This window comes from Myotis yumanensis, unplaced genomic scaffold, assembly GCF_028538775.1.
Source record: "Myotis yumanensis isolate MYYU_CA2020_CCGP unplaced genomic scaffold, mMyoYum1.0.hap1 SCAF_2, whole genome shotgun sequence".
Classification (NCBI taxonomy): Eukaryota; Metazoa; Chordata; class Mammalia; order Chiroptera; family Vespertilionidae; genus Myotis; species Myotis yumanensis.
In genome coordinates, this window is record NW_027223753.1 from 40,191,598 (window position 1) to 40,217,975 (window position 26,378).

The 26,378-nt window shown below is 44.1% G+C and overlaps 1 protein-coding gene across 2 annotated transcripts in view; it reads right to left on the bottom strand.

Annotated features, from left to right (window-relative positions):
- DAB1 (DAB adaptor protein 1) overlaps positions 1 to 26,378 on the bottom strand; it is a 1,070,166-nt gene that overhangs the window by 135,736 nt on the left and 908,052 nt on the right. For both annotated transcript variants that reach the window (XM_070405218.1, XM_070405219.1), the window contains exon 5: positions 2,263 to 2,402. In XM_070405218.1, coding sequence (XP_070261319.1) covers positions 2,263 to 2,402 — 140 coding nt within the window. The remainder of the gene's footprint in view (positions 1 to 2,262; positions 2,403 to 26,378) is intronic.

Genomic DNA, 26,378 nt, shown 5'->3' on the forward strand with positions numbered 1-26,378 from the left:
TGATCTCATATGTGAGTCCAGGTCCTGCACTGGAGCAGGAAAGGGGATGAGGAGAATAGGGAGGGCTGCGGTTGTCCAATTCCCCATAAATCAAGTGAGATAGCCTGTCTCTTCCAAGGATACCCACTATGCCCGTGTGTCTACATCATGTTTTCCAGAGCAGCACTTATCAGTTATAAAGCTGGAGTTTAGAATTCATCCTTTCAGATTCCTTTGTCTATTTGTCAATCAGATTTGAACTTGGCAGAAAAAGAGGGCTCATTGTTGGACTGCCCTCAAAGCTCAGAACATCGTTTAATTATCAAAAAGGATACATTAACCTCTTCCAAGGTGATAACCTGTGAAATCACAATTTGGATGTCTTTTATGTCTATTTTTTAGTACACCTTACAATAAATAGACACATAATTGTTCACATAAAGTTTGCTTATGTGACAGCAAAAAACAAAAATAAAAAGAAAGTAATGGATACATAGTTTAGAAAATTAAAAGGTTTTAAAAATGATGATTCCTATAGTCATACTTTAGGGAGACTTAGCATCAGATATACATGTCAAACTGCTGAGAAAATCTTATAGTATAAACTAACAGCTGTGATTTATTAAGCAAATATTTAAAAAAAGTGTTTTGCAAATATTGTCCCATTTAATACTTTTAGGCATTGGTCAGATTTTTTTTAAATTCTTTTTTCCTTACATTAAAAAAAAATTATACTGACCAAGCTATATTCTCAGTGACAATTTGAAGATAATTTTAAAAGTGCTCATAACATACTATTATTATCAGATGAGAAAAAAGCAGAATATACAATTGTATAAATAGTTATTCTAATTATATTAAACATTGTGTATATTTCATATAATGTATATAAAAATACAAAGAGATTATAAATCACACACTTTTAAAATGCTGACACTAATTTTCTTTGTGTGGTGGGATTGAGGATGATTTCAATTTTCCTCCTTATACTTTTCTGTATTTTGAAAATATTTTATAACATTTTGTGAATTCTATAATCAGTAAAGTCATATATTTTAAATGCATAAGATATTTTTCAGAGTTGTTGCTAAACCATTTTATTTTTAGGTATTTATTATTATTATTTTTTTTAAATCCTCACTGGAGGTTATTTTTCCATTGATTTTTTGAGAGAGTGGAAGAGAGGGGGAAAGACAGAGAAACATCGATGTGAGAGAAACACATCCATTGGTTGCCTCCTGCAAGATCCCAGACCAGGGCCCATCTGGGGAGGAGCTCACAACCCAGGTATGTGCCTTTGACCTGAATCGAACCTGGGACCTTTTGGTCCGTAGGCCGACACTCTATCCACTGAGCCAAACCATTTAATTTTAAAACTATTTTATATTACTAAACAACAACAACAACAACAAAAACTTGGAGACCACAATCTAGGAACAAAAAATTTTCTTTTTGTATGCTTTTAAGAGACCTTTAAATATGACAATTTTTTAATTTTGCTTATTAAATTTTTTCCAGTGTCTTTGCGTTTCAATTAAAAAGATTCTTTAAAGCATTTAAAATAAGAAACCTCTTTATGATATCTCCATATTCCAATATCTGGTTACATATCACTTAAAAAATATTTCCCCTTATTATTAAGTATTTGAGGATGTTGATATTAGTTACAAAAATGAATAAAATCATCTTTTATCTTAACACTAGAGGCCTGATGCATGAAATTCATGCAAGAGTAGGCCTTCCTTCCCCCCATTGCTGGCACCAGCTTCCCTCTGGCACCTGGGACCCGGGCTTCCCTCACAGCCCTGACTTTGTCCAGAAGGTCATCCGGAATGATGCCTGGTTTAATTAGCATATTACCCTTTTATTATTATGGATAGCATCTTTTACCATATTTATCATATAGTAAAATCTATAAATTTCATTAAAATACAGTGGTGAAAATTTATAAAATCTGAGGTACTATACAATTTGATGATTTTACTTTTATTTTTTGCAGGCATTGCATGAATAAGATATAAATGAATAAAATGTGAAAATCAAATAATAAAACAGGGCCAAGTAAAATGCTTCCACATAGGAGGTGCTCAATGAACTTTTGTTGAATGAGTGAAATCTCTTCAAAATGAGTAAAGGCAGCGATTCATCAATGACTCAACAAATGAGTAAATAATTTACCGATAAATGAGTAAATAACATTTTTACCATAATGACTGTGCAATCATTTCTTTCTCTCAGCCATATTAAACCCATAATATTTAAAGTAAAATGTTTGCACTGCACCTTGAGCTTCATCATGGAATCTTGACATAACTTGTCTCCCCGAGCTGCTGAAACCTCGTCGATCCCGATCAGTTTGGCCTTGTACCGGACCCCTTCACCTTTAAACCTCTTTATCAGAGTGGCTTCGCTGCGATCCTGACCTAAAAACAGAGGAAAGCAGGATTCAGAGACAGAGGCATTCAGGGCCTGTTGGCTTTGAATACCCAAGGAACCGAAGTTGGCTCTCTTGCTTTACTGTGTTCTAGGAAAGTCAAACAGTAGACCAAGTAGAAAAAACACGGCAGTACTCCTGGATGCAAATTTTGGCTCCCCTTTCAAACCCTGGGGCAAACTGCTTCTGCTCTCTCAGCCTTTGTTTTCTCAGACAGAAAAAAAGGAGTTAAGAATAACCAACCCCCAAAGGGCATCGAGGTAAATATATCAGGCAACATGTGTAAAGTACCCAATGCAGTGTTTGCTACACATTAGGTTTTCAATAAAGGATAATCACCCACTGACATTCTTAGCACTGAGCTCCGATAGCATTTCTAGCATTTAATATGACTTTGGCCAGAATCCAAGATCCTCCTTATACCCAATTCCATGGGTTGTTTTATAGTGAGACTCCAGAGTAATTGCTTTGTATCAAGTAATGACCCACGACAATTATAAAAAAAAATGGTTTTACAATCTCTCTTCTGCCAACCCATGTGTGTACTAAAATAGACTTCCACACTATGTGATATGGAAGTAGTGTGGAAGTCTACAGGCTTGCAACAGGCTTTCCCAATAACATACTATTATTAACATAATATTTTGCTAAGACACATCAGCCAGAAGTTCAAACATATCCACATAAAATATGAGCAGTAAAGTAACTGTGAACTGAGTACTTATGCATATAACATGTTTTATAAACTGTATCCCCATTCTTCACAATAAGCCAACCATATCCATTTCCCAGATGATCAAGATGAAGGTCAGAGAATCCAGGTAGCCTATCCAAGTTTACATAGTCAGAAAAAATATGACTACATAGGAATTCAAAATTCTAACCTCATCAAACTAATCACAGTTTAAGGCATTGCAAACTGCTCTTTATCTCCTGAAACATCATCAACTTCAACTTCTAATACCCATCTCTCATGCCTTCCCTCAACAGTCAGACACTTAGAGCTGAAGGCATTAATGATAACTCAGCCCATTTCGCTCTATGTATCCATATGATGTGCAAAACTAAGGCATTTCCATAAGGCTGGGTTGAAAATTATTTGAGAAAATGCTTAAAATAGGGGAAAAACCCACACACAGCAGCAATAGCTAACCATTGTACAATACTTTTCAATAGACAAAACATGACTTGCATTTCATTCATTCATCTCTCACTGAGCATCTTTGTGCCAGATGCTATTACTCACTGACAACAGGTACCAGTAAATGAGACAAAGTCTATGCCCATGGAAGCTCAAGTTTCTGGTGACTGCAAGTAAAAATGCATTGTGCTGGGTATGTAAGAAGGTACACACTCTAGAGTCAGACATCCTCATTTAAACTATGGCTCTCTCCCTTGCAAACCAACTAACCTATCTGCTGAGCCTCAATTTCCTTGCGTGTTGCATAAAGACTAAATTTCTATTTCCAGAGTTGTTATGAATAGTAACTTAAATGAGATGGTAGCGCAAAGCATGTATTCAGGTGTTAAGTTTTCTATCACAGGTAGCTGCCACCAGTTTGGAGGCCCAGTAAAAGGAGCATGTGGAAGATTCCCTATGAGGGCAGAAGAGCACAAAGGAGGAAGGTCTGCAGGCCAGGCCTGACCTATGATCCCCAACCCCCAGTTGGTGTTTTTCCCACTGCATCTTCGCTGACTCCTAGAATATTCTAGCCTTTGAATAATATTCCATAAAGCAAATATAACACATGAATGATTAGTGAGAAATTGTAATCAATGTAAAAATTAAGTCTCCAGGGTTTCAGTGAGGGCAGATGTCAGAGACTGAAGCTACGAACAAAGAGGAGAACATTTGCCATGATATACCCTCTATGGACATCTAGCTAAACAACAGGGCCTGTGGTATTACAGGTCACCTCCCCCTGTCTCTTACCCTTTAAGACAGAATCAATGGACCTGGAGAGTATTATGCTAAGTGAAATAAGCCAGTCAGAGGAAGACAAGTATCACATTATCTCACTTACATGTGGAATCTAATGAACAGTATATGTGCACCAACTTGTTTAGTCCCAGAAAAAAAACTTAGAGGTGGGTACGATTATTCAGGTTTTACAGATTAAGCAACTTGTACAAATTCACTAAGTGGGACCTGAATCCAGACCTATTTGATGTTAGAGCCCACACTTGTGGTTTTGCTTGTGTTCAGTGTTTTCAAGCCCTTTCTCTTAGTCACTATGATGAAATTTTTCTCATCTCCCCAACTTCCTATAAAGCCACATCTTTTGCCTGGCCCAAAACGGTTGATACTCAGTACACTGGCAGCATTAAAACTCCATTGGAAAGCTCTGGTCAGTGTAGTTCAGTGGGTAGAGCATCAGCCTGAGCACCCAAGGGTCAGAGATTCGATTCCCAATCAAGGGCACATATCTGGGTTGCAAATTCGATTGGGAGGCAACTGATCAATGTGTATGTCTCACATCAATGTTTCTCTCCCTCTCTTTCTCTCTGTGTTTCTCTCTCTGTCTCTGTCTCTCTCTCCCCCTCCCTCCCTACCGCCCTTCCACTCTCTCTAAAAATCAATGGAAAATTATCCTCACATGAGGATTAACAACAACAACAAAAACTTCATTGGAAAAACAGCTTAAAAATGGAACAGTTTCCAGCCTGCACGTCATGTCTAAAAACTGCCCATGAGTCAGACACAAAGGCAGCCGCAGGAAACATTTGTCAGGGCCGGAGCTCTGCCAAGGAGGAGGCTTCATAAGCGGAGGCAGAGCCAGATCAGGTGAATGAGGGCAGAGATTAATAAGAAAATATTAGGCCATTTAGAGGAAAGTAGGGAACCCAATTTAGATTAGGACCCAGGGCCAAGCTAATTTGTATGAAGGGCACTTATGCACTAGATAATCCAGTTTCTCATTAAATACTCCACCATTAAAAGGGTAATTTTTCATGATCACATCTTGAGCAAGGTCTCAGTTATATTAGTTAAGAAATAAATAACAGCTATCAGAGCCATAAGGCTGTACCATCAGAGGCACAACCTATTTGAGGGTGTTAGAGAGAGGGTCCGTTTTCATGCGTCCCAAGTCATCATGAATCCCCAACTTATTTCACTGAAAGCCCCACTGACCCTATGCTTCAGGATGGACAAGAGAAAGGCCACATATTTAAAGAAAAACATTAACATCATCGCTATCTATTATCAAGCATGGACTAAGAGTTTTACCTACAGTCTGCCATTTAATCCTTATATTGCTCTTTGAGCTAGACACTGTAATGAGCCTTGATTACAGGGGATGACACCAACACTCAACAGCACATCCTGATTTTTTTTTTTATAACTGCTTTATTGACATACTAGAGGCCCGGTGCATGAAATTCATGTGTGGTGGGGGGCAGGGGGAGGGTCCCTTCAGCCCAGCCTATACCCTCTCCAATCCAGGACCCCTCGGGAGATGTCCAACTGCCAGTTTAGGCCCAATCCTGGGGATCGGGCCTAAACCGTCAGTCAGGCATCCCTCTCACAATCCTGGACCGCTGGCTCCTAACCACTCACCTGCCTGCCTACCTGATCGCCCCTAACTGACCCCCTGCCAGCCTGATCACCCCTAACCACCTCTGCCCGCCGGCCTGATCGCCCACTACACCCCCCCCGCCCGCCAGCCTGGCTGCCCCCAACTGCCCGACCCCGCCCCCCCCGCTGGCCTGGTCGCCCCACACAGCCTGTTCGGTTGTCCATTCGGTTGCGATGGTCACTTAGGCTTTTATATAGATAGATAACTCCCATCCCAGTTCAATTCTCCTTTTTAAAGTATACAATTCAGTGGTTTTAGTACATTCATAGTTTTACAACCATCACTACTAGCTAATTTCATAACATTTTCATCATCCCCAAAAGAAGCACTGTATCCCTTAGCAATTGCTCCCTATCTCCCCCAAACCCACCAGACCTAGGCAACTACTAGTCTATGTTCTTTCTCCATAAAAGTGCCTATTGTAGGGGCTAATTGTATTTCATATACATAGGGTCATACAACATGTAGACCTCAACATCTCATTTTCGCCGAAACCGGTTTGGCTCAGTGGATAGAGCGTCGGCCTGCGGACTGAAGGGTCCCAGGTTCGATTCCGGTCAAGGGCATGTACCTGGGTTGCGGGCACATCCCCAGTAGGAGATGTGCAGGAGGCAGCTGATCGATGTTTCTCTCTCATCGATGTTTCTGACTCTCTATCTCTCTCCCTTCCTCTCTGTAAAAAATCAATAAATTATATTTAAAAAAAAAAAAAAAAAAAAAAAAAAAAAAAAAAACATCTCATTTTCAAGGCTACTGCACGCTATAGCATGTATTCCAACCTCAAATCCTTTTTTATGCTGAATAATGTTTCATTGTATGGATATACCACATCAATTGATGGACATTTAGGTTGTTTCTACCTTTTGACTATTATGAATAATGCAGCTACAAACATTTGTGTATCAGTTTTTGTTGGGGTGTATTTTTCAATTCTTTTTGTATTATACACATGAGGGAAATTGTTGGTAACTCCATGGTCAACTTTTTAGGACATATCCAACCGTTCTTCCAAAGTGGCCCTACCAGCTTACAACTTCACCTGCCAAGTAGGCAGGTTTCCATTTCTCTATCAGGTGTTCTTGCCAACACCCCTTTCTGTCTTTCCTGCTTTAGCTATCCTATGGGCCTTAGGTGACATTTCATCAGGGTTTTGTATTGCATTCTCCTGAGGACAATTGCTATTGAGCATCTTCTCATGTGCTTCTTGTTCATTTGCATACCTTCTCTGGGGAAATGTCTATTCAACTCGCACAGCCGGAATTTGAATCCAAGTGTTATGCAAACTTCCATGCTTTTAACCATCATGCTTTCAGCCATTAGGCCACAGGGCCTCTGGTGACCTCACTAGATACTCTGCTATAGCATTTGCCACTCTTCACCTTGTGTCACAGCTATGCGAGCAGATGTCTTATGGACGAGCAGGCACGTCCTATTTTCAGAAAGGGTCTCCTTGAAGCTTCACTGCCACCTTGGTGACAAAGCTGACACCCATTCAGAAGAGGAGGGGACTGGGGCACAGGGAGGTGAGGCCACTGGGGCAAGGCCACGCTGCTAGTAAGGGGGGTGCAGTTGCCTGACTCTGGAGTCAGAAGGTGTTGCAGTAGCTCTGGGACTTCGTGTGTGTGTGTGTGTGTGTGTGTGTGTGTGTGTGTGAGAGAGAGAGATATTGGGAAAGTCCTTTAACTTGTCTGAGTGTCAGACTCTCCACCTGTACAATGCTGTACTAATAGTTATTTGCACTCCTCTCTAGGACAGTTAGCATTACAGGAGATAATATACATTTGTTCTTAGCACACTCACTGGCACATGGGGGTCACTCAGTAAATATTCACTGCCTGCCTCCTCCCCACCTAATATATTTCACATTAAGCACCAGTGGCCCAAAGCTAACCGCAGCAAAGTCATACTGCCGTAGGAGTAATGGTCCCAGCTGTTAGGGAACATTTTTCTGTTTGGTTGTCTGGGAATAAAGGTGTAATTAGGAACAGGATGTTCCTTCCTGAAGGCAGTGGGATCACCTTATGAATTATTAACACAGTGCCTGCACTGAGACATCCTCCCCTCTTCTGTGTATCTGTCTGAATCACCAGGCCATCCATCTTGATGAAGAAAATTTCAAAGAGAGTTTGTGTTTTCCAGCCTGTCCAACATGATTCTGTCCCCTGCTGCAAGCACCCTATTGTCTGTTAGGTTGTCCAATTTAAGAACAGATTGTGGGGGGAGGGATTTCAGAGCTCAGCCGCAGAGAGAACTTATTTTACTAAGAATTCTTCCTTGCAATTATCCAGGTGTTGATGTGCAATGGACAAATAATTATGTCTGCTGGCTGCCTGGGAGAGAATGCTGATTTTCTGTAATTACCTAGCTGGGTAGTGGGCAGCATAAGGGGAGCAGCACACTTCAGGGGCTGTTCAAATGCGCTTTTATGAACATGCTTGCTGTCATTACTGCTAATAGGTAAACTAATTAAAGAGCTAAAATCATATTCAACCTACGATTCCTGTACACCATTTCTATAAAAACATTCTTCACTGGTGCTTCTGAGAGGAGCTCCAGATAAGGGGCACTTGGAGTGCTCTGGCACCTTTTGTCCAAAGCCAGGCGCTAGGACGCCAGAGTCTAGCTGGAGGCTTTGGGACCCTGCACTGCTGAGCCTCAGTTCAGGATGCCCAGGCTAAGCCAGATGATGCCACCAAAGTGTAAGGGAGGCCCTGTGGTGATCCCCTATGGGTGACCCAATTCTTTGTTGTTGTTAATCCATACCTGAGGATATTTTTTCCATTGGTTTTTAGAGAGTGGAAAGGGAGGGGGAAGAGAGACTTCGATGTGAGAGAGACACATCCATTGGTTGGCTCCTGTGATCAGGGCCAGGGATTGAACCTGCAACCCAGGTATGTGCCCTTAACCTGGAATCGAACCCAAGACCCTTTGGTCTATAGGGCGACGCTCCAGCTACTATGCCACAGTGGCTGGGGCTGGTGACCCAATCCTTATGCTCTGACATTGGTCCTTCTTTCATTTCCTTGACAATTCCTACTGGTATTTGTTTGACAGTTCCTACTGGTATCTGTTTGTTTGTTTTGCCCATGCTGTGTCTTTGTAAATTTTAATTTTAAAAAATCTATTATTAAAAGTGTATGGCATCATCAATAAACTCTTAATAAGGAAAGAAATCAATCATGGGACACAGCCTGCCACTCCAGAAAATCCTTAGACCAACAAATTCCTAGCAGTGCTCCTTCAAATGCCCATCCAAGTTTCCCTGAAGAAAAAGTGAAGAGATAATCATGCCAAGTAAGTCTGGGGCATGCTTCCCACTGCTCGTGGTGACTCCCGGGCACGAGAGCATGTCAGGCAGGAGGAAGCCAGGCATCGACGGTATGCTCCTGGAGGGCTGACACGTGCTCCTTGTGCCTCCCAAAACACCAGACAGGGCCTGGAATAGAGTACGTAGAACTCATTTGCAGACTAAGTAAATATGTTTAGTAGGGAAGACTTTCTTTACCCTGTGTTTCCAACATCCCTTCTCCAAAACACATATAAAGTGTCTTATAACTTTGGAAAACCAAGTTTAAATTTTAGTCACAGCCTAAATGGCTGGTGTGTCTCAGTGGTTGAGCATTGACCCATGAACTAGGAGGTCACAGTTCAATTTCCCATTAGGGCGCATGTCCCTGTTGTGGGCTGATCCTCAGTAGGGGCTGTGCAGGAGGCAGCCAACCAATGATTCTCATCATGAAAATCAATAAAAAAAACTATAAAATATTTATTTATCTATTTTTAAATAAAAAGTAAATATATACTAGTATATATTTAGTTGAAGACTGTGAAGATATCTGTAATCTGTGGGGCTGAGTCCTCCTGAAGTCCCTCTGGGACACCGGAGAGCTCTGTGTATCCTGCTAACTTGGAGATGAAGGACTGTCGAGGACCAGCCTGGCTTCTCATGTCAGCCTGATCTGTACACTTGGTCCCTGGTGATGGCGCACACCATTCACTTCCCTGATCTTTTCATGGCTGGGCTTGTGTCTTTTTCCTGGTGGCCAAGGAGCAAAGAGAGTAAAACTTATACTTTATCTCATGTTGATGCCACAGTGCAGGGCACAGAATAGGCTTTGAACAACATGTGAGTTCTTCTTCGTTGTCCTTTTATTCCTTACAACAACCTAGCCTGGCGTGCACAATTAGTCCCTTCTTGTAGAGGTGAGAAAACTGAGACTCCAGGAGGTAAAGACTGGTCTGAGATCACAGAGCTAGGAAAAGGCAGATCCAGGAGTGCTGAAAAATAAATGAAATCAATCAAAAGAAGTATTAATGGAGATAATCTAAAGCTTGAGGGCGGGTAAGAAATAGGACTGCAGGCCCTGGCCAGTGTGGTTCAGTTAGTTGGTGCGTCGTCCCATGCACCATAATGTCATGGGTTTGATTGCCAGTTAGGGCACATACCCAGGTTATAAGTTCAATCCCCATTCAGATCAATGTTTCTCTCCCTTTACATCACTCTCTCTATAGAATCAATAAAAACATACCCTTGGTTGAGGATTAAAAAAAAGAAATAGGACTGCAGGAGGCAGGGGAAAAACAGGTCTGAATCTAGTCATTACATTTATTTTTGTTTCTGTCATTTGCAACCAAAAGGGTCATATGATGGTTGCAGTGCCTGCATGGACAAAGGCAAAGCAGAATGATGCATACTAAGTATAAAAGGAAAATTGGATCTATCATCAAAGGAAGGAGGGGGGCATGATAGTGAGTGGGGAAGAGAGTCCAAGAGAGACCTGGGTCCTCAGCTGACTTTGCCATTAGGAGCCTCTTGGCTTAGAGCAAGCCACTTGGCCTCTCTATGAATGAGGATAATAATGCTTGTCTTGCAGGATTGCTGCAGAAACCGGTGTGTACTCATCTATGGGAAGTATCTAGCACCGCAGGGCAGCTCTTGGCTGCTATCACATGTGGACACTATTCTCACTTCCTTTCCTGTGCACTGCAGGCTACATGTGGTATGTCTCCCAGACCCAATTTCAGGTCTGAAAACTCATTCCCTGCAGGTGACATGCAGCCCCGGGAAGGCTCTTGGGTGAGTCAATTTCAAGGAATTGCCTTCTGCCAAAGAGAGGCACCTCACCCAATGCCCTGTTCCCTCGCTTCATTCCCTCTCCCCACTGTAGCTGCATCCAATCAATAACTGGTTGTTTCGATTGGGGTAGGTACAAAAGCCCATGCCCCACGCCTCAATCTGAGACAACTCTGAAAGGCAACTTGAGAGCTCCCCACGGAACAGTGGAATCAGCCGAGGCCTTGATGTAGCTGCATCACCATTCAATTCCTCCCTCTGCCCTGTCCTGCCACCTGCACTCCTAGTAGGGTTGATTTGAAGGGCACACCCCAAAATAAGCTGCCCACAGCAAATCTGTTTCTGCCACTGGTTTCCTGGAAACTCGATCAAAGTCAGTACAAAATCAATGCATCTGAGGGCAAGTGTTCTGAAAGAGAGGGTCTTGATATGGGAAGCAAGCCAGCAAATGCCTGCAATGATCTAAAAGAGATGGGTGCAGGGTTCAGAGGCAGCCCAAGTGCTCAGATCATGAGAACTTATATTAATGCTCCATGAGGCTAAGCCAGATCAAGAAGGTAAATCCAGAGCTCACACCCCTCAACAAGTGCAGCTCACAGGCCCCTGGCGGAACTGTGGAGTGCTCACCAGCCTGCATAGGCAGCTGAGTCTGCAGGGGTGAGTGGGGTGACTACCCACCCAAGGGCATCCTCGCTGCCACCAGAAGTGGAAGAGACAGTGCAGTTTGCTTTTCTAACGTTCACAACTTGTCTTCCTTTGGCAAATGCAATGATAGCAGAGATGAGGCACCTGCAAAGCCCTGGGAGCTGATGACAAGTGAAGACAATCTTGTTTTCAAACCTGAAATAGCAGAGACATTTTTAAAACGTTTCCTATTTCTGTTCTTTAAAACAACTGCTTTTCCCCCCTACTTACAAAGTGAATGCAAACTTTTTCCTAAGTGCACGCGTGTGCGCGAGCGCGCACGTGCACACTCACACACACATTTTCCAACCATGTTTTCCTACTGGAAGTCTGTAGCTTGCTTCTTTCATTTGACAGTGTTTTTATATAGTCTCCTCCATATTGGCATTTTTTTTGTGATGTGATTCTTAGGGGCTCACAATATCCCATCCTATAGATATATCAAACTTTATATATCCAATGCCCTATTATTGGACCGTCAAGATGTTTCCAATTAAAACAGTGTAAAGAAAGACAATATTGAGAATTCCTTTGAAAGGAGGCTGAATTTTTCCCAGTGAGGATGCATGGAATCTTCCTACACTTGTCAGAGTTGACACTTCATTATCTTCCCCTCCCCTTCCTCCACTTCAGAAAGGTGTGGACTCGGAATAGAAAACTGTGCGGAAACAGATGCCAAATGTACCTCTCCCAGTGTCTTTTACTGGAGAAGCCCGAAAGGGGGAGGGGAGATGACTGCATGACTTGGGAAAATCTTGTCCCTTCTGGATGTATGGACCATGGAAAGCCAGGCAACTGACCAAAGACAGAAGGAGGAGGGTCAGATTTCCTCAGTGAGCTGGGGCCACAGTGCAGCACAGAACAGCCCCATCCCCAGTACTTTTTATTGATTTTTAAAAATATGTACTTATTGATTTGGAGAGAGAAGAAAGGAGAGAGACAGAAAAAAATCTATCTGTTGCCTCACTACAATTGAATCCACAAACTGGGCATCAAACCAGCAACTTCTTGGTGCATGGGAATGGAACCAGCAACCTTTTGGTGCATGGGACAATGCTCAACCAACTGAGCCACACAGGCCAGGGCTTATATTGATTTTTCAGTGAGAGGGAAAGAGTAAAACATCCAGAGAGAGAGAAACATCAACATTGATTGGCTTCCCCCTGCACGCCCCTTACCAGGGATCGAGCCTGCAACCAAGCAAGCAGGGCATGTGCCCTGTCCAGGAATTGAATGGGATGACTCCCAACCAACTGAACCACACCAGCCAGGGCCAAACCCCCAGTTTGGAGGGGCCACCCAATGTGCATGTGCACTCGTCGGCATTTGAAAGCTTGCTCTTGGACCGAGACAGGTTAATTAATAAACAAGGGTTTCTATCTTCACAGGCAGCTGTGATTGGCCAAGAACTTTCTCCTGTGGCAGCTACAACTTTCAGGGGGTCATCTCCATTACGAAAAATAAGAGGCTTTATTTGGGCATCTCTGCTGCCAACTTGTTTTCAGACTATTTTTTAAGGAGGACTATTTTGGTCCCAGATTATTCTGGTGTGAGCTAGACTCATGCTTTATCTTCCATCTGCCTTCTACACAAGAGGGCTGTGTATGCTATTGACAAATTCAATTATTTCTTTAGAGTACAAAGAAGTATTTGTGATGAAGACAACAGAGAGGGCAAATCAATTATTTACTGAGGAGGCTTCAATATAAATTACATTTGATTAAACTCGGAGATAAATCTCTGTGATGGAGGGTTTAAGTGGAATGTGCAGGAGGAGACAGTGACGGAGTGCCCCCAGACATTGCAGGGTTTCTGACAGGCAGCCTGATGCTCGTGCATGCCACACACGTGTGCAATGCTTACTATGTAGCACTGGCCCAGTTCCCAGGGTCCAGTCATGAGCAAGAGAGAGAAAGTCCCTCTTGGCCTAGAGCCTCTGACCTTAAAGCAAAAGGAAGATAAGAAGCCAGCAAATAAATAATGAACAGGATTGGTTCAGATAGTGATAAGTGTTATGAGGATGATAAAATAGTTTGACGAAATGAAGAGTGACTGGGACAGGATGGGGAACAATTCATTTAGAAAGGCTGGCCCATGAGGGCATTTCTGTAGAAGTGACATTTGAAAGGAGATGTGAACAGCAAGAATAGGGCAGTCCTTCCAGGAGCAAATGTGTTTGGCCTGTTTACAACACAGAAAGAAGTTAGTGTGATCAAAGCAGAGAAATCAAGGGGGAGGAGGTGGGAGTGGCAGCAAAGGAGGAGGTTAGGCTCCTCCATGCGCTGCTTTAGAAGCGTTGACCTGTGTACCAGGAGGTCACAGTTCAATTCCTGGTCACATGCCCAAGTTTCAGGTTCAATTCCCAGTATGGGGCATGCAGGAGGCAGCCAATGAATGATTCTCTCTCATCATTGATGTTTCTCTCTCTCTCTCTCTCTCTCTCTCTCTCTCTCTCTCTCTCTCTTCCTTTCCTTTCCTCTCTGAAATAAATAAATTAATTAATAAATAAATATTTTTTAAAAATGAGAGTAAATAGCTTTTGCCTTAGCCAGTTTGGCTCAGTGGATAGAGGGTCAGCCTGTGGACTGAAGGGTCCCAGGTTCGATTCCAGTCAAGGGCATGTGCCTCGGTAGCAGACTCAATCCCCAGCCCCTGTCTTGCCTGCAGGAGGCTACCAATCTATGTGTCTCTCTCACATTGATATTTCTCTCTCTGTCTCTCCCCCTCCCTTCCATTCTCTAAAAAGTAAAACTAAAAATTAATGGAAAAATATCCTTGGGGAGAATTAAGAAAAGAAGAAAGAAAGAAAGAAAGAAAGAAAGAAAGAAAGAAAGAAAGAAAGAAAGAAAGAAAGAAAGAAAGAAAGAAAGGAAGAGAGAAAAAGAAAAAGAGAAAGAAAAAGAGTAGACACTATTTAATATAGCACCCAGATCTCCCAGGTTAAACCCCCAGCTGCCCACAGTGGCCATGTGTATACAACATGATCCCACCCTCAAACCCCTCTCAACTGAACCAGACAGTGACACCTGGTCCACACTGGGATGATTAGAGGCCCACCCTGAGGAATTGGGAACTGAAGCAGACAGAGGAGTCAGTCTCTCCTTGTGACCAGAATTGAGCATGAGGCTGTAGAATCCAGGGGGGGCTATCTTTTACTGCCATTGGTAAGAGAAAGGTGGTCTTGTAACAAAGCGAAGGAAAAAGATGTGACCACAAAGAGAAAGTATCATTGGGATTCTTACTGATTCCATATTCCTGGGTGGTCTTTCCAGAGGCTCAGGTCACACATGCCATTCCTGAGGTTCTGTGAGACGCCTCTGGGTCGTTATGGTATGTCCCTCTCTTATAGTTAAGTCCACTGATGATGACTACTGTTACTCACAACTAGAAAATTTCATTAGTAATGGATTTGAATTGCTGTACGTCAATTCCAGGGTGTGGAGCATCCAGCCCGAGGGCCTTATAAGGCCTGCAAAACCATTTGGTCTGGCCCTGCCAAGGCATTAGGGGTGAGTTAATTAAATGTTTGATGAAACATAGCAGGCTAATTTATTTTAAGTTGATAATTTTGTATGGCCCACAAATAATGTTATAAATATACAAATGTCCCTTGGCAGAAAAAAGGTTCCTCACCCTTGGTCTAGTCCCTTACCCACTACTGGGGCACAGGGAGATAGTCATTTAATGTTTGCTAAAGAGAGGGATGTGGATGGCTACACCCAATTCACTACCCCAGGGATTCTAGCTTTATCCCCAATTCTCTCTCTCTTGATTCTCACCTGCTAAGTAAGCCAAGTAAGGAGAAACATTTGGGATTGAGATGCTCTTTTCCCATGTTTTTATCACTAAAATCTCAGGCCTCGAAGTAATTTTTGTAGTTTATCTCCCTGAATGGCCTATCTTTCAATGAAGTTAATATGTAAGAGGCAATTATCTTCTAAACAACTCCTTGAGGTCCCTTTTCTGCCAACAACAAAAAATACGCAGGTCTTTTTGATCAGATAACAAAATCATGAATACCTACACAGTCTTGCTGATTTCAGCAAGCTTCTCCCTTCTAAAGAGCTCAATGCGGTCTCTAGCATGACCTTAAATGCTTCTTAAACCACTGCAGTAGATTGCCAGGGAGAAAATGAGACACATTTTGATAATCAACGATAGTAGGATACAAGGGATCAAAGGAAAACAGAGATAAGTATTAAATCCCTTTTAGTGTAATTCAGCCAACATTTTATGAGAATCTCTTATGTGACTGACCTTGTGCCAGAAGCTGGGAGTACCATTTATGAAACACCTATCGGGTTCCAGGTAGCGTGATCGACATTTACATATATTACTTTTCATTTAGCCCGTCCTACAGCCCTAAGTGGTATTTTGACCTCACTTTGTGCAGATGAGAAAACAGACTTTTTGAGGTCAAACAACCTGCCCAGAGTTCACATGGCCAATAGGAGATGTGTTTTATCCAGAACTCACTCTGGCTATGTCTGTTTCCACATCTTTATGTGTTTTCCACTGTACCTAAGTTGTCTCCCCAAGGAGATGAGTAAAATGGATTTACTGCTTAAAAAAAAGTCCCCAGTCTAGTGGAAGAAACATAGTTTCAAAAAGGCAGAATGAAGTGTAATAAATAGAGCTGGCACCAAAGAGCAGAGAAAGCACCAGGGGAGAATCAGCATTCTGGTGGATGGGGAGGCCTGGCTACATGGATGAGGTGGCATTTCAATAGGGGACTAAGGGATGTAAAGGGTCCCAGAGCAAATCTTCCAAAGGGATCCTGACAACATGGACATATTCATTATTGCACACCTGCTCAGTAAGGCTCAGGGAAGTGGTGGCAAATATCATAATTGAAGACCAATTACATGGTGTTTAATGCCATCAAAGTCCCTATGAGGCTTACTTTATGAGGCAGGTATTATTTTTTTTTTCAGGTTTAGAGATAAGGAAAGTAGAGTGCAGCTTGGGTAGGTAACTTCTTCCATGACACACAATCTTCATTTGACTGCCAATTATTTCAAACCCAGGTCTCTTTGACTCTAAGTAATGTATTTCCCACACTAGACCATGTCTTCTAAAGAACTGAAAGATAAAAACTTAAAAAGAATAAAAAGAGCTATATATCGTAGGTGCAATAAATTATAAGGCCTTTCTCTACCCTCAAGGAATTTACAATCAAGTCAGGGAAGTAATACATAAACCTCTGAAAACTGAAACAAGAAATCAAGATAGAAAAACAAGGTAAGGACAATAGAAGTCATGGTCCAGGTCAGCCCAGGAACAACCAGCATCTATGTTATACTGAGCAGGGTCCTAGGGGTTGGCAGGAGAGACACAGGACTTTGAAGAATGCCCCTCAGAGGAAGTTTTCAGGAAGAGGTGGGACTGAAGCCAGGTTTCAAATGATATGCACAATTTACACAAAGTGGGGGACATGGACAACCACCAGGGTTTAAGGCAAGAAAGAGCAGGATCAGAAAAGCGGATGCAAATGAGCCTTTATCAAACTCTGCTCCAAATTACCAGGCCAGGAATGGTACTAGGAACTTGTAGGTGAACAGAAACTGTGATTCCAAGAGTGACATGAGTTGTCCAAGTCAGTCAGCCAGGGGGAGGGTGTTCTGCATTTAAATGTGTCCATCTGACTCCAAAGTTCACCCCCTTTCCCCTGCGATCCACCACCTTTGTGTCTGGGCTCTGATTCTGGAGGGTGGGGAATGCCAGCTCAGGTTTTCTCTGTGGGTGCTAAAGATGTCTGTGTTCAGGGGCATTGTTATTGTGGAGAAAGTGTGTAAGTCCAGTTGAAGTAAGGGGAACTGGGAATACAAGTCTTTGACACCTTTTTTCAGGAAAGGAATTAATGAGAAGTGTCAGAAAGGCAACCAAGACCATGACAGTCCACAAACTGAATAGACTGGTTCCAAAATCACTAAATGTGAGACAGCTACAACCAAAGGTCACTGTGGAGACCTTCTGGCCATAGGCTATGCTCTCATGAAGTTAAATTCATAAGGAATTATTTCATGCAAAGGTCCTTTCTCCAAGCTCACTCGCCTCGGTCCCTCCATACCAAAGGACAGCTTCCTGCCCCCTATTGGGGATCGAGCCGACCAACCAGGCATATGCCCTTGGCTGGGATTGAACCTTGGACCCTTCAGTCCACAGGCCGACATTCTATCCATTGGGCCAAACCAGCTAGGGCAAAAGTTATCCCTCTTATGCTTCCTTCTGTAACTATTTTAGTTCTCCTTCACTTCTGATTTATGCATCCTTTCTAATTAGATCTCTAATGGAGGTATTCTCTAATGCTCTGTCCATGGTCTTCTTTTTTCACTCGATAACCTCACCCTCTTCCACAGGACATCCAGGCAACATATTTAGCTCCAATCTCTTCCTAAGCTTGTTCCCACATTTCCATCTGCCCTCTTAATGCTCACAATGCCCAAAATTTAATATGTATGGAAATGAGATGACCAATTTCTCCTTACTCAACCTGGCTCTTCCCTCTCAATGCCCAGTTCCACTGCCATCCCAACCCTTACCCTCTCCCGTGAAGCCTCATAAGGACCAAGTTAAAGTGCAGGCTCAACACTGTAATCTAACAATTCATTTACAGAAGCATTTGCAAAGGCACTCAGCACACTGTGAGGTATGTGCAGGCCTGGTGCAACCACTGTGATTCTTACTCATGGTTGAGTCTTCAGTGTCTAGGAGAGTGCCCGGCACCCGGCAGGTAACATTTCTCAGATAAGTAAATGCCATGGGCAGTGTGCCCAGGGTAGACATTTTAGAGAGCCTGTTGATTTCCATTTTCTTTGCCATGTCTTTCACACAGGCACTAAGAATTAGAAATAATTTTTCTAAAATGTCCTCACTTAGTCTGATCCTCAAATCTCACCTTGATAATTCCATGGTCTATTGGTTTCCCTGTTCACAATTTTTCCCTCCTCCTAACCATTTGTTAGAGAAGTACAAGATTGCTCCTCATGTAGGACATTCTTATAATGTCATTCCATTATTCAAAAGTCTTCAAGGGTTCTACTCCCCTCCAAACCAAATGAAAAAGAACATTTTCATCCATGTATTCAATAGTCCATCAAATGTCCATTGTACATCTGCTTGCTAAGGACTAGGGAGCTAGAGGTAAACCTGATAGACAAATTCCTGGCCCTTGTGAAGATCAGTCTTTTAAATTGGAAAAAAGAATAATTTCTTCTTCCTCACTGCCATTTCCCCCTACATATACTTTTTGCTTCAGCTAACTGAAGCCCAGTGAAACCCAGGTCCCAGAATACATCCTACATGTCTGCATATCTGTGCATTTTCCTGCACCATTTATTTAATTTTTTCACTAGTGATTATTATTGGCAGGAGGAAGAGGAAGGAAGGGAGAGAGAGGAGAGGAGGGGAAGGGAGGGGAGGGGAGGGGAGGGGAGTGCAGGGGAGAGGGAAACATCTATGTGAGAGTGAAACATCTATTGGCTGCCTCCTGCACATCCCCCTCTAGGGATCGAGCCCAAAACACAGGCATGTGCCCTGACCTGGAATTGAACAGGCAACCTTTCGGTGCACAGGTCAATGCCCAATCAACTGAGCCACACCAGCCAGGGCACACCATTTATTCTTTCAGGAACATGAGCGTCTCCTATCCCATATGCCAGGCCACCTCAATAGCTCACCTTCTTCTTCCCACTTTCTGCCCATCAGCTTAAATTTTGGGGAGTCTTGCCTCCCAGTTCTCTCAAAATGATAAATTTAGTTACTTCCAAAATGCTCTCTTGCTCCCATAACCTATTAATTCCATTCCAAGGCATTAGCAAATGCCCCTTTCTCTTTAGTTCATATTGAAGAATTTCTTTAAAATAAAGATAAACTGAAATAGGCACACACAGAAATGAACTAATTTACAAAACACATTTTCTAACACAATTAAAATTAAGTCACAGATTGAGTCATCAACAACCTTACAGGGCTGTGTGTGCCCCCTTTAACAGTTAGAGAAAATCACTCTTCAACAAATAATTTTTACTAATATTTATTGATCATTTTACTATGTGCCAGGCTTTGTGAAAATATTTTACAAACATGATGTCACAAAAATCTTATAATGTAGACACTGATCATCCCTATTTGACAGATGAGGAAACCAAGCCTTTCATAGATAAAGGGGTTTGACCAAGGCTACACAGACAGCTGGACTGTATTTGAGCTCCAGAAAAATATTTTTACCATGAGCAATCACACTGCCTTCGTTAGGTATGTAATTAATTAATAGTATATACTTAGCGAAGTGTTTGGAATGTGTTAATCATTCAATAGATGTGACAGATGATAGATGGGGAGAGAGAAAACAGGCTGACAGATAAACACAAGGGCAAGCCATATTCAGATCCACCACTGCCCAAAATCCTGGTGAGAGATATGTGGGGAACTTATTACTAACCTGCTTTACACATAAAGAAACTGAGGTTCTGGCAGGTGCAGACATTTTGATACCTCTTCCCACCTAATAACTACTCAGGTGCACGAATGGAATGCACGTGCCTGAGTCCAGCTCCAGTGCCCTCTGATATGGCCCCACTGTCTCTTTTCTCTCCAGAACCTATACAAACCTCATCTTCTTTCTCTGCCAGCAACGTCTAGGAAAAGAAAAAGGGACTGCTCTTTCTGCAAAGGCGTGTCTTGGAGAGGTCATGGGTTGTCTACTCTTGCTCTCAGTCCCTGTATGGAAACCACCCACAGGTGTGCAGCTTTTGATACTTCAAACATCCTCTCTCTGCTGGAAATTTGCAGCCTGCAGGCGGCTCGCTCTGCAGGGTCCTGGCTCCCTCACTGCTGCCTGGAACACTTGAAGGTGCCGATATCCTCGGTTCTCAGATCAGGGCAAAGGGTTCAATATGGCTCGGTAGAAAAGAGAAGCCTGTGTTTTGCCTGTGGCTGGAAAACGCTCCTCCGAGCCAGTGGACCAGTGCTGCTGGTTCCCCGAGTCTGAATGTCCTTACAACAAAGCTGCTCAGTGTGGCCATAACGAAAGGACTGCCCAGTCAGCCGGAGTTTCTCCATAGAACATCTGTACCGAATAGGGCCAATGCTAAGGAAATGTCAGTGAGGCGGTGGGGTACAGCCTTGAACTTCAACCCAGATGGAACTCTATTTTCAATTTTAAACATGCTCAATGAATATGAAGAACTGAGTGAGGTGGTTTGTGCTCACTTAATACGGCACAAATCACTCAGGATGTTTTCAGGGAAGCTGTTCTTGTTCCCTTCCGCTGTCTCCACCACATCTGCGAATCCCTTTTCCTGCTAGAGGAGAGACAGGAGGACTGGAAGAAAATAATCCCTCATTTCCCAGCTCTCTGAGATGCCTTAAAAGTGTTGCTTCACAATGACAAGAACAGCAACATGATTATATGTGCTGTTCCTTTTCAGGCCGGCCTCCTGAGGCAGTTCTTGTCGAATCTTCCCAGCACGATGTGTGTATACAAGATTACTGCAGGCACTGCCCAGAGGGTTAAAAAAATACATATTGCATCTCATACAAAAGAGGACAGCTCTTCCATGTGCCATCTGGAACATCAGACACAGGACATGCTGCACACCTAGGTGGACACCTGCAGAGGGGTCCTGCAGAACACGGATTTGATTAGGAGGCCACAGGAGGAGAAGTGATGAGGGAGAAGAAAGGTGAAGAACTACCACGGAGTGACAGGTGTGTGTCCATGTCCTAGGGCTATCGTAACACAGTATTACACATGCAGTGGTTTTAAAAAAAACAGGCATTTACAGTCTCACAGTTGTGCAGGCTGGAAGTCCGAGAGAAGGTGTCCGCAGGGTTGGTGCCTCTGAGGGCTGTGAGAGAGCCCGGCCCCATGCCTCCCCTCTAGCTTACAGTGCTTTGCTGGCGATCTTGGGCATTCCTTGGCTTACAAATTCATCACTCCAATCTCTGCCATTCTCCCCAGATGGCATTCTCCCTGTGTGTCTATGTACTAATTTCTCCTTTCTGTAAGGACACCACTCAGACTGGATTAGGACCCATCCCACTGACCTCATCCTAAACTAATCATATTGGCAACAGCCCTATTTCCAAGTAAGGTCACATTCTGAGAAACCAGGAGTTGGGACTTCAACAGGGGTGGGCAACAGTAGCTTTATAGCTGTTTGTATTGAAAAAGACATGCAGGTTATGATTATTCCAACAGCTGTATTAACTCTATGTTTTTTGTACTCACAACTGCAAACCTACTTTTGCCCACCCCTGTATAAAAATTTTTGAGGCAGGGAGACACAGGTGCTTTATCCATGCCAGCTCATTTAACCTTCAAAACAATTCAATGGGGGGAAAAAGACACTATGATACCCTTTCCACTGAAGAAGTAGAGGCTCAGTCAGGTGAAACGATTTGGCCAGCTTGCATAGGTAGCAAGGATGGGGCTAACATTTGAACCGGAATCTGATGACTCAGACAATGCTCTTTGCACTACATACCCTCTAATGCAGGGGTCCTCAAACTATGGCCCGCGGGCCACATGCAAATACAAATATTGTATTTGTTCCCGTTTTGTTTTTTTACTTCAAAATAAGATATGTGCAGTGTGCATAGGAATTTGTTCATAGTTTTTTTTTTATTTTTTTATTTTTTAAAAATATATTTTATTGATTTTTTACAGAGAGGAAGGGAGAGGGATAGAGAGTCAGAAACATTGATGAGAGAGAAACATCGACCAGCTGCCTCCTGCACACCCCCTGCTGGGGATGTGCCCGCAACCAAGGTACATGCCCTTGACCAGAATCGAACCTGGGACCTTGCAGTCCACAGGCTGACGCTCTATCCACTGAGTCAAACCGGATTGGCCATAGTTTTTTTTTTTAAAACTATAGTCCGGCCCTCCAACGGTCTGAGGGAAAGTGAACTGGCCCCCTTTAAAAAAGTTTGAAGACCCCTGCTCTAATGGGAGGTTATCAAGGCCACAGGATAACACCCAGGTACCTGGTCCACCTGCTGCCACTGATGAGTGTCAGTCTTTCCTAACAAGCCCCAAGCATCAGAAAAGCGGAGCTGGATGTCACAGGTACAGTGATCAGACGCCACAGCCCCAGGTACCAGCCACTTCCCCCTGAGACAGTGTGAATACCCAATCACAGGGTTATTAAAGCCAGAAACAGCCCTGAGGTGGGGAGAGAGTCTAATTGCCAGGCAGAGAAGCAGATGAGAGAGGAGACTGTACACCCTGCGGCTCACACTAGAGAGTGTTCTTCCAATCAATGCAGCTAAAGCAAAGATGGGCTTCCTTTAGACATTTCATAAAGGCCATTTCTTTTCTTTGGTACTTGGCACAGGGCCCAAAAAACATGTTACTGTTTAGATACGATTTAGATAAAGAAGATCTGATTCGTAATAACGAAGTTGCCAACAATTGGAGAGTATATTTTTCACCAGAAAGAAAGAATTGCAATAATTTCAGCCTACCTGGAGAAGGGCAGGGGGAGGGAAGGTCTGTGAGGCTTTTAAAATGATTTAATTTGAAAGTCTAGAATTTAATAGAATTTCCCAATTAAATCTCTAATTTATATTTTCAGAAATTGAGATCTAAAGATGAGTAGGATATGGTCACAGCCCTTAACAGGTTCCCAGGTTTGGAATCAGGTTTGGGTCCTCTGCAAGCATCATCTTACCTGGTAGCAATCCTATATAATAAAAGGCTAATATGCAAATTGACCTAACAGCATAATGACTGGACCTGTCGCTATGACGCACACTGACCACCAGGGACAGATGCTCAATGGAGGAGTTGCCCCCTGGTGGTCAGTGCACTCCAACAGGGGGATCACTGCTCAGTCCGAAGCCCTGAGCCAGCTCACAGCTGGCAAGCACAGAGGCTTGCCTCCTTAGCGACTGATGGCATAGGCCACTCCACCTGTCAAACATGGCCATCAGTTGGACATGCCCCGAGGGCTCCCAGACTTCAAGACAGTGCAGGCTGGGCTGAGGGACCCCCCTGAGTGCACGAATTTTGTGCACCGGGCCTCTAGTGTCTGCATAAGAAGTTTGATCATTGATTTCTGCTGTCAGCTGGATGGACTTAAACAACAACAAAGGAGGTGCCTGGACGGGTGCTTGAGAAATTGGTCTAACAGAACTTCTGGCCTGCAATTCCCACCCTCACACTGGCTTTTCAGACTTGGTATCTATTGGTATTTCCACACTCACTGCTCACCTTTCCACATATCACTCTCTAAAACCTGCTCTTAGCATCCATTCTCAGAAGGCTTCTTAGGTGCTGAGCAATACAGGAAAGAGAGTGAGATGACTATGACATGCCGTTTGTCCCCATAAGGCTCATCATCTAGTAGAAAAACTAGAGATTGAAACGACTGATAATCTACACTAATAAAAGAGAAACATGGTAATTAGCATACAACCACTACCCTTCCCATTGGCTAATCAGCATATCCTTATGCAAATTAACTGTCAGCCAAGATGGTGGCCGGCAGCCATGCACTGAAGCTGCACTGAAGCGAACAGGGAGGCTTGCTTGCTCCAGTGATGGCGAACTCCAACATTCCCCACCTGACTTGCCGGCCTCTCAGCTGCAACTCTAAGCAACTATGTTGCAAATATAGAAGCTAAACAAAACCCCAGAAAACGGCTTTCAGTAGTCAGCCGGGCTTCAGCCAGCCGGACCGCAACATTGTATCAAATACAGAAGGTAAAGGCCAGAAACCTGCTTTCAGCAGCAAGGCCTCAGAGCTAAAGCTGGCCCAGAATAGAAAAAGAAAAAAGAAAAAAAGGAGCTGTTGGGAGCATCAGTCACTTGCCAGCCTGAAAACAGCCCTCAGTCCCTCAGCCAGACTGGCCAGGCACCCCAGTGGGGACCCCCACCCTGATCCAGGACACCCTTCAGGGCAAACCAGCCGGCCCCCAAAGGGTAATATGCCTCCTGGCACTGGGATCAGCGGAGCAGTGAGGCTCCCGGCACCGGGATCAGCATGACAGGGGGCAGCGCCCAAACCCCCTGATCGCCCTGCGGCTCTGTGTGTGACAGGGTGCAGTGCCCCAACCCCCTGATCGGCCCTGCTCTGTGGGTGATAGAGAGCACTCTGTGTGTAACGGGGTAGAGCCATAACCTCCCCATTGACCCTGCCCTGAGTGTGACAGGGTGCAGCGCCCCAACCCCCTGATCTGCCCTGCTCTGTGTGTGACAGGGGGCGGTGCCCCAACTCCCCTATCGGCCCTACTCTGTGAGTGACAAGGGGGAGCTCCTCACCCCCCTGATGGGCCCTGCTCTGTGTGTGACAGGGGGGAGCTCCGCAACCCCCTGATCGGCCCTGCTCTGTGCGTGACAGGTCGTGGCGCCACAACCTCCCCATCGACCCTGCCTTGAGTGTGACAGGGGGCGGTGCCCCAACCCCCCAATCGGCCCTACCCTGAGCGTGACTGAGGGTGGCATCGCAACCTCCCGATCCACCCTGCTCTGTGCATGACAGGGGGCGGCGCCCCAACTCCCCAATCGGCCCTGCTCTGAGCCTGACCAGGGGCTGCACCGAGGGATTGGGCATGCCCTCTGCCATCCGGGAGCAGGCCTAAGCCAGCAGGTCGTTATCTCCTGAGGGGTCCCAGACTGCGAGAGGGCACAGGCCGGGCTGGGGGACCCCCCCTCCTCCCCGAGTGCACAAATTTTTGTGCACTGGGCCTCTAGTCCTATATAATAAAAGGGTAATATGCAAATATACCAAACAGCAGAACCAAATAACCAATCAAAGCGTAATATGCTAATAATATGCTAATGCTGCTCAACTGCTTGCTATGACATGCACTGACCACCAGGGGGCAGATGCTCTGACCGGTAGGTTAGCTTGCTGCTGGGGTCCTGACTATTGGGACTGAGGGAGATGGGCTGGACACGCCCTGGAGCCCTCCCACAATCCCTCCCCAGCCCAACTGTGCACTGGTAGGGTCCCTCAGCCTGGCCTGCACCCTCTCGCAATCAAGGACCCCTTGGGGGATGTCAGAGAGCCAGTTTCAGCCCAATCCCACAGGCCACTCCCCTTGGGAGGGCGACAGATGCAGGGCTCATGGCTGGTGAGTGCTGCTGTAGCAACACAAACTTCTCCCGATTGGGACTGACTGGGTGCAAGCACAGTGGGGCAGGCACAGTGGGGCCGGGATTAGCAGGAACAGCAGGTAGGAGCTGCAGGTGGTGTTGGACTGTGGGTTTCGGCCTGATCCCTGCAAGCCACCCAGAGGGACCCCACCTGTGCACAAATTCGTGCACAGGGCCTCTAGTTTTCTAATAAAAATGTATCGATTGAATGGATGGGAGTGAGAAAAGGGGAAACAAATGCTTTAATTTTCTGAGCTCCTAGTATGTATCTGTCCCTTTTAACGCTAGTCACTTTATTTATATGCCTTACTCTACTTTATCTCAAATCTTCAGATAGGTTTGGACTGAACCTTCACATTATCTGATGCTGGCTTCACTTTGAACTCTAATGATTTCTTCTTGATTCCCTTATGTTAGATGTTTACCAAGAATCCCATAACTTTGCTTCCAAACCTGTTTATGAGAGTTGTAGTTGTTATTGTTAAGTACACAATTATTAAATACTAAAGGCCCGTTGCACAA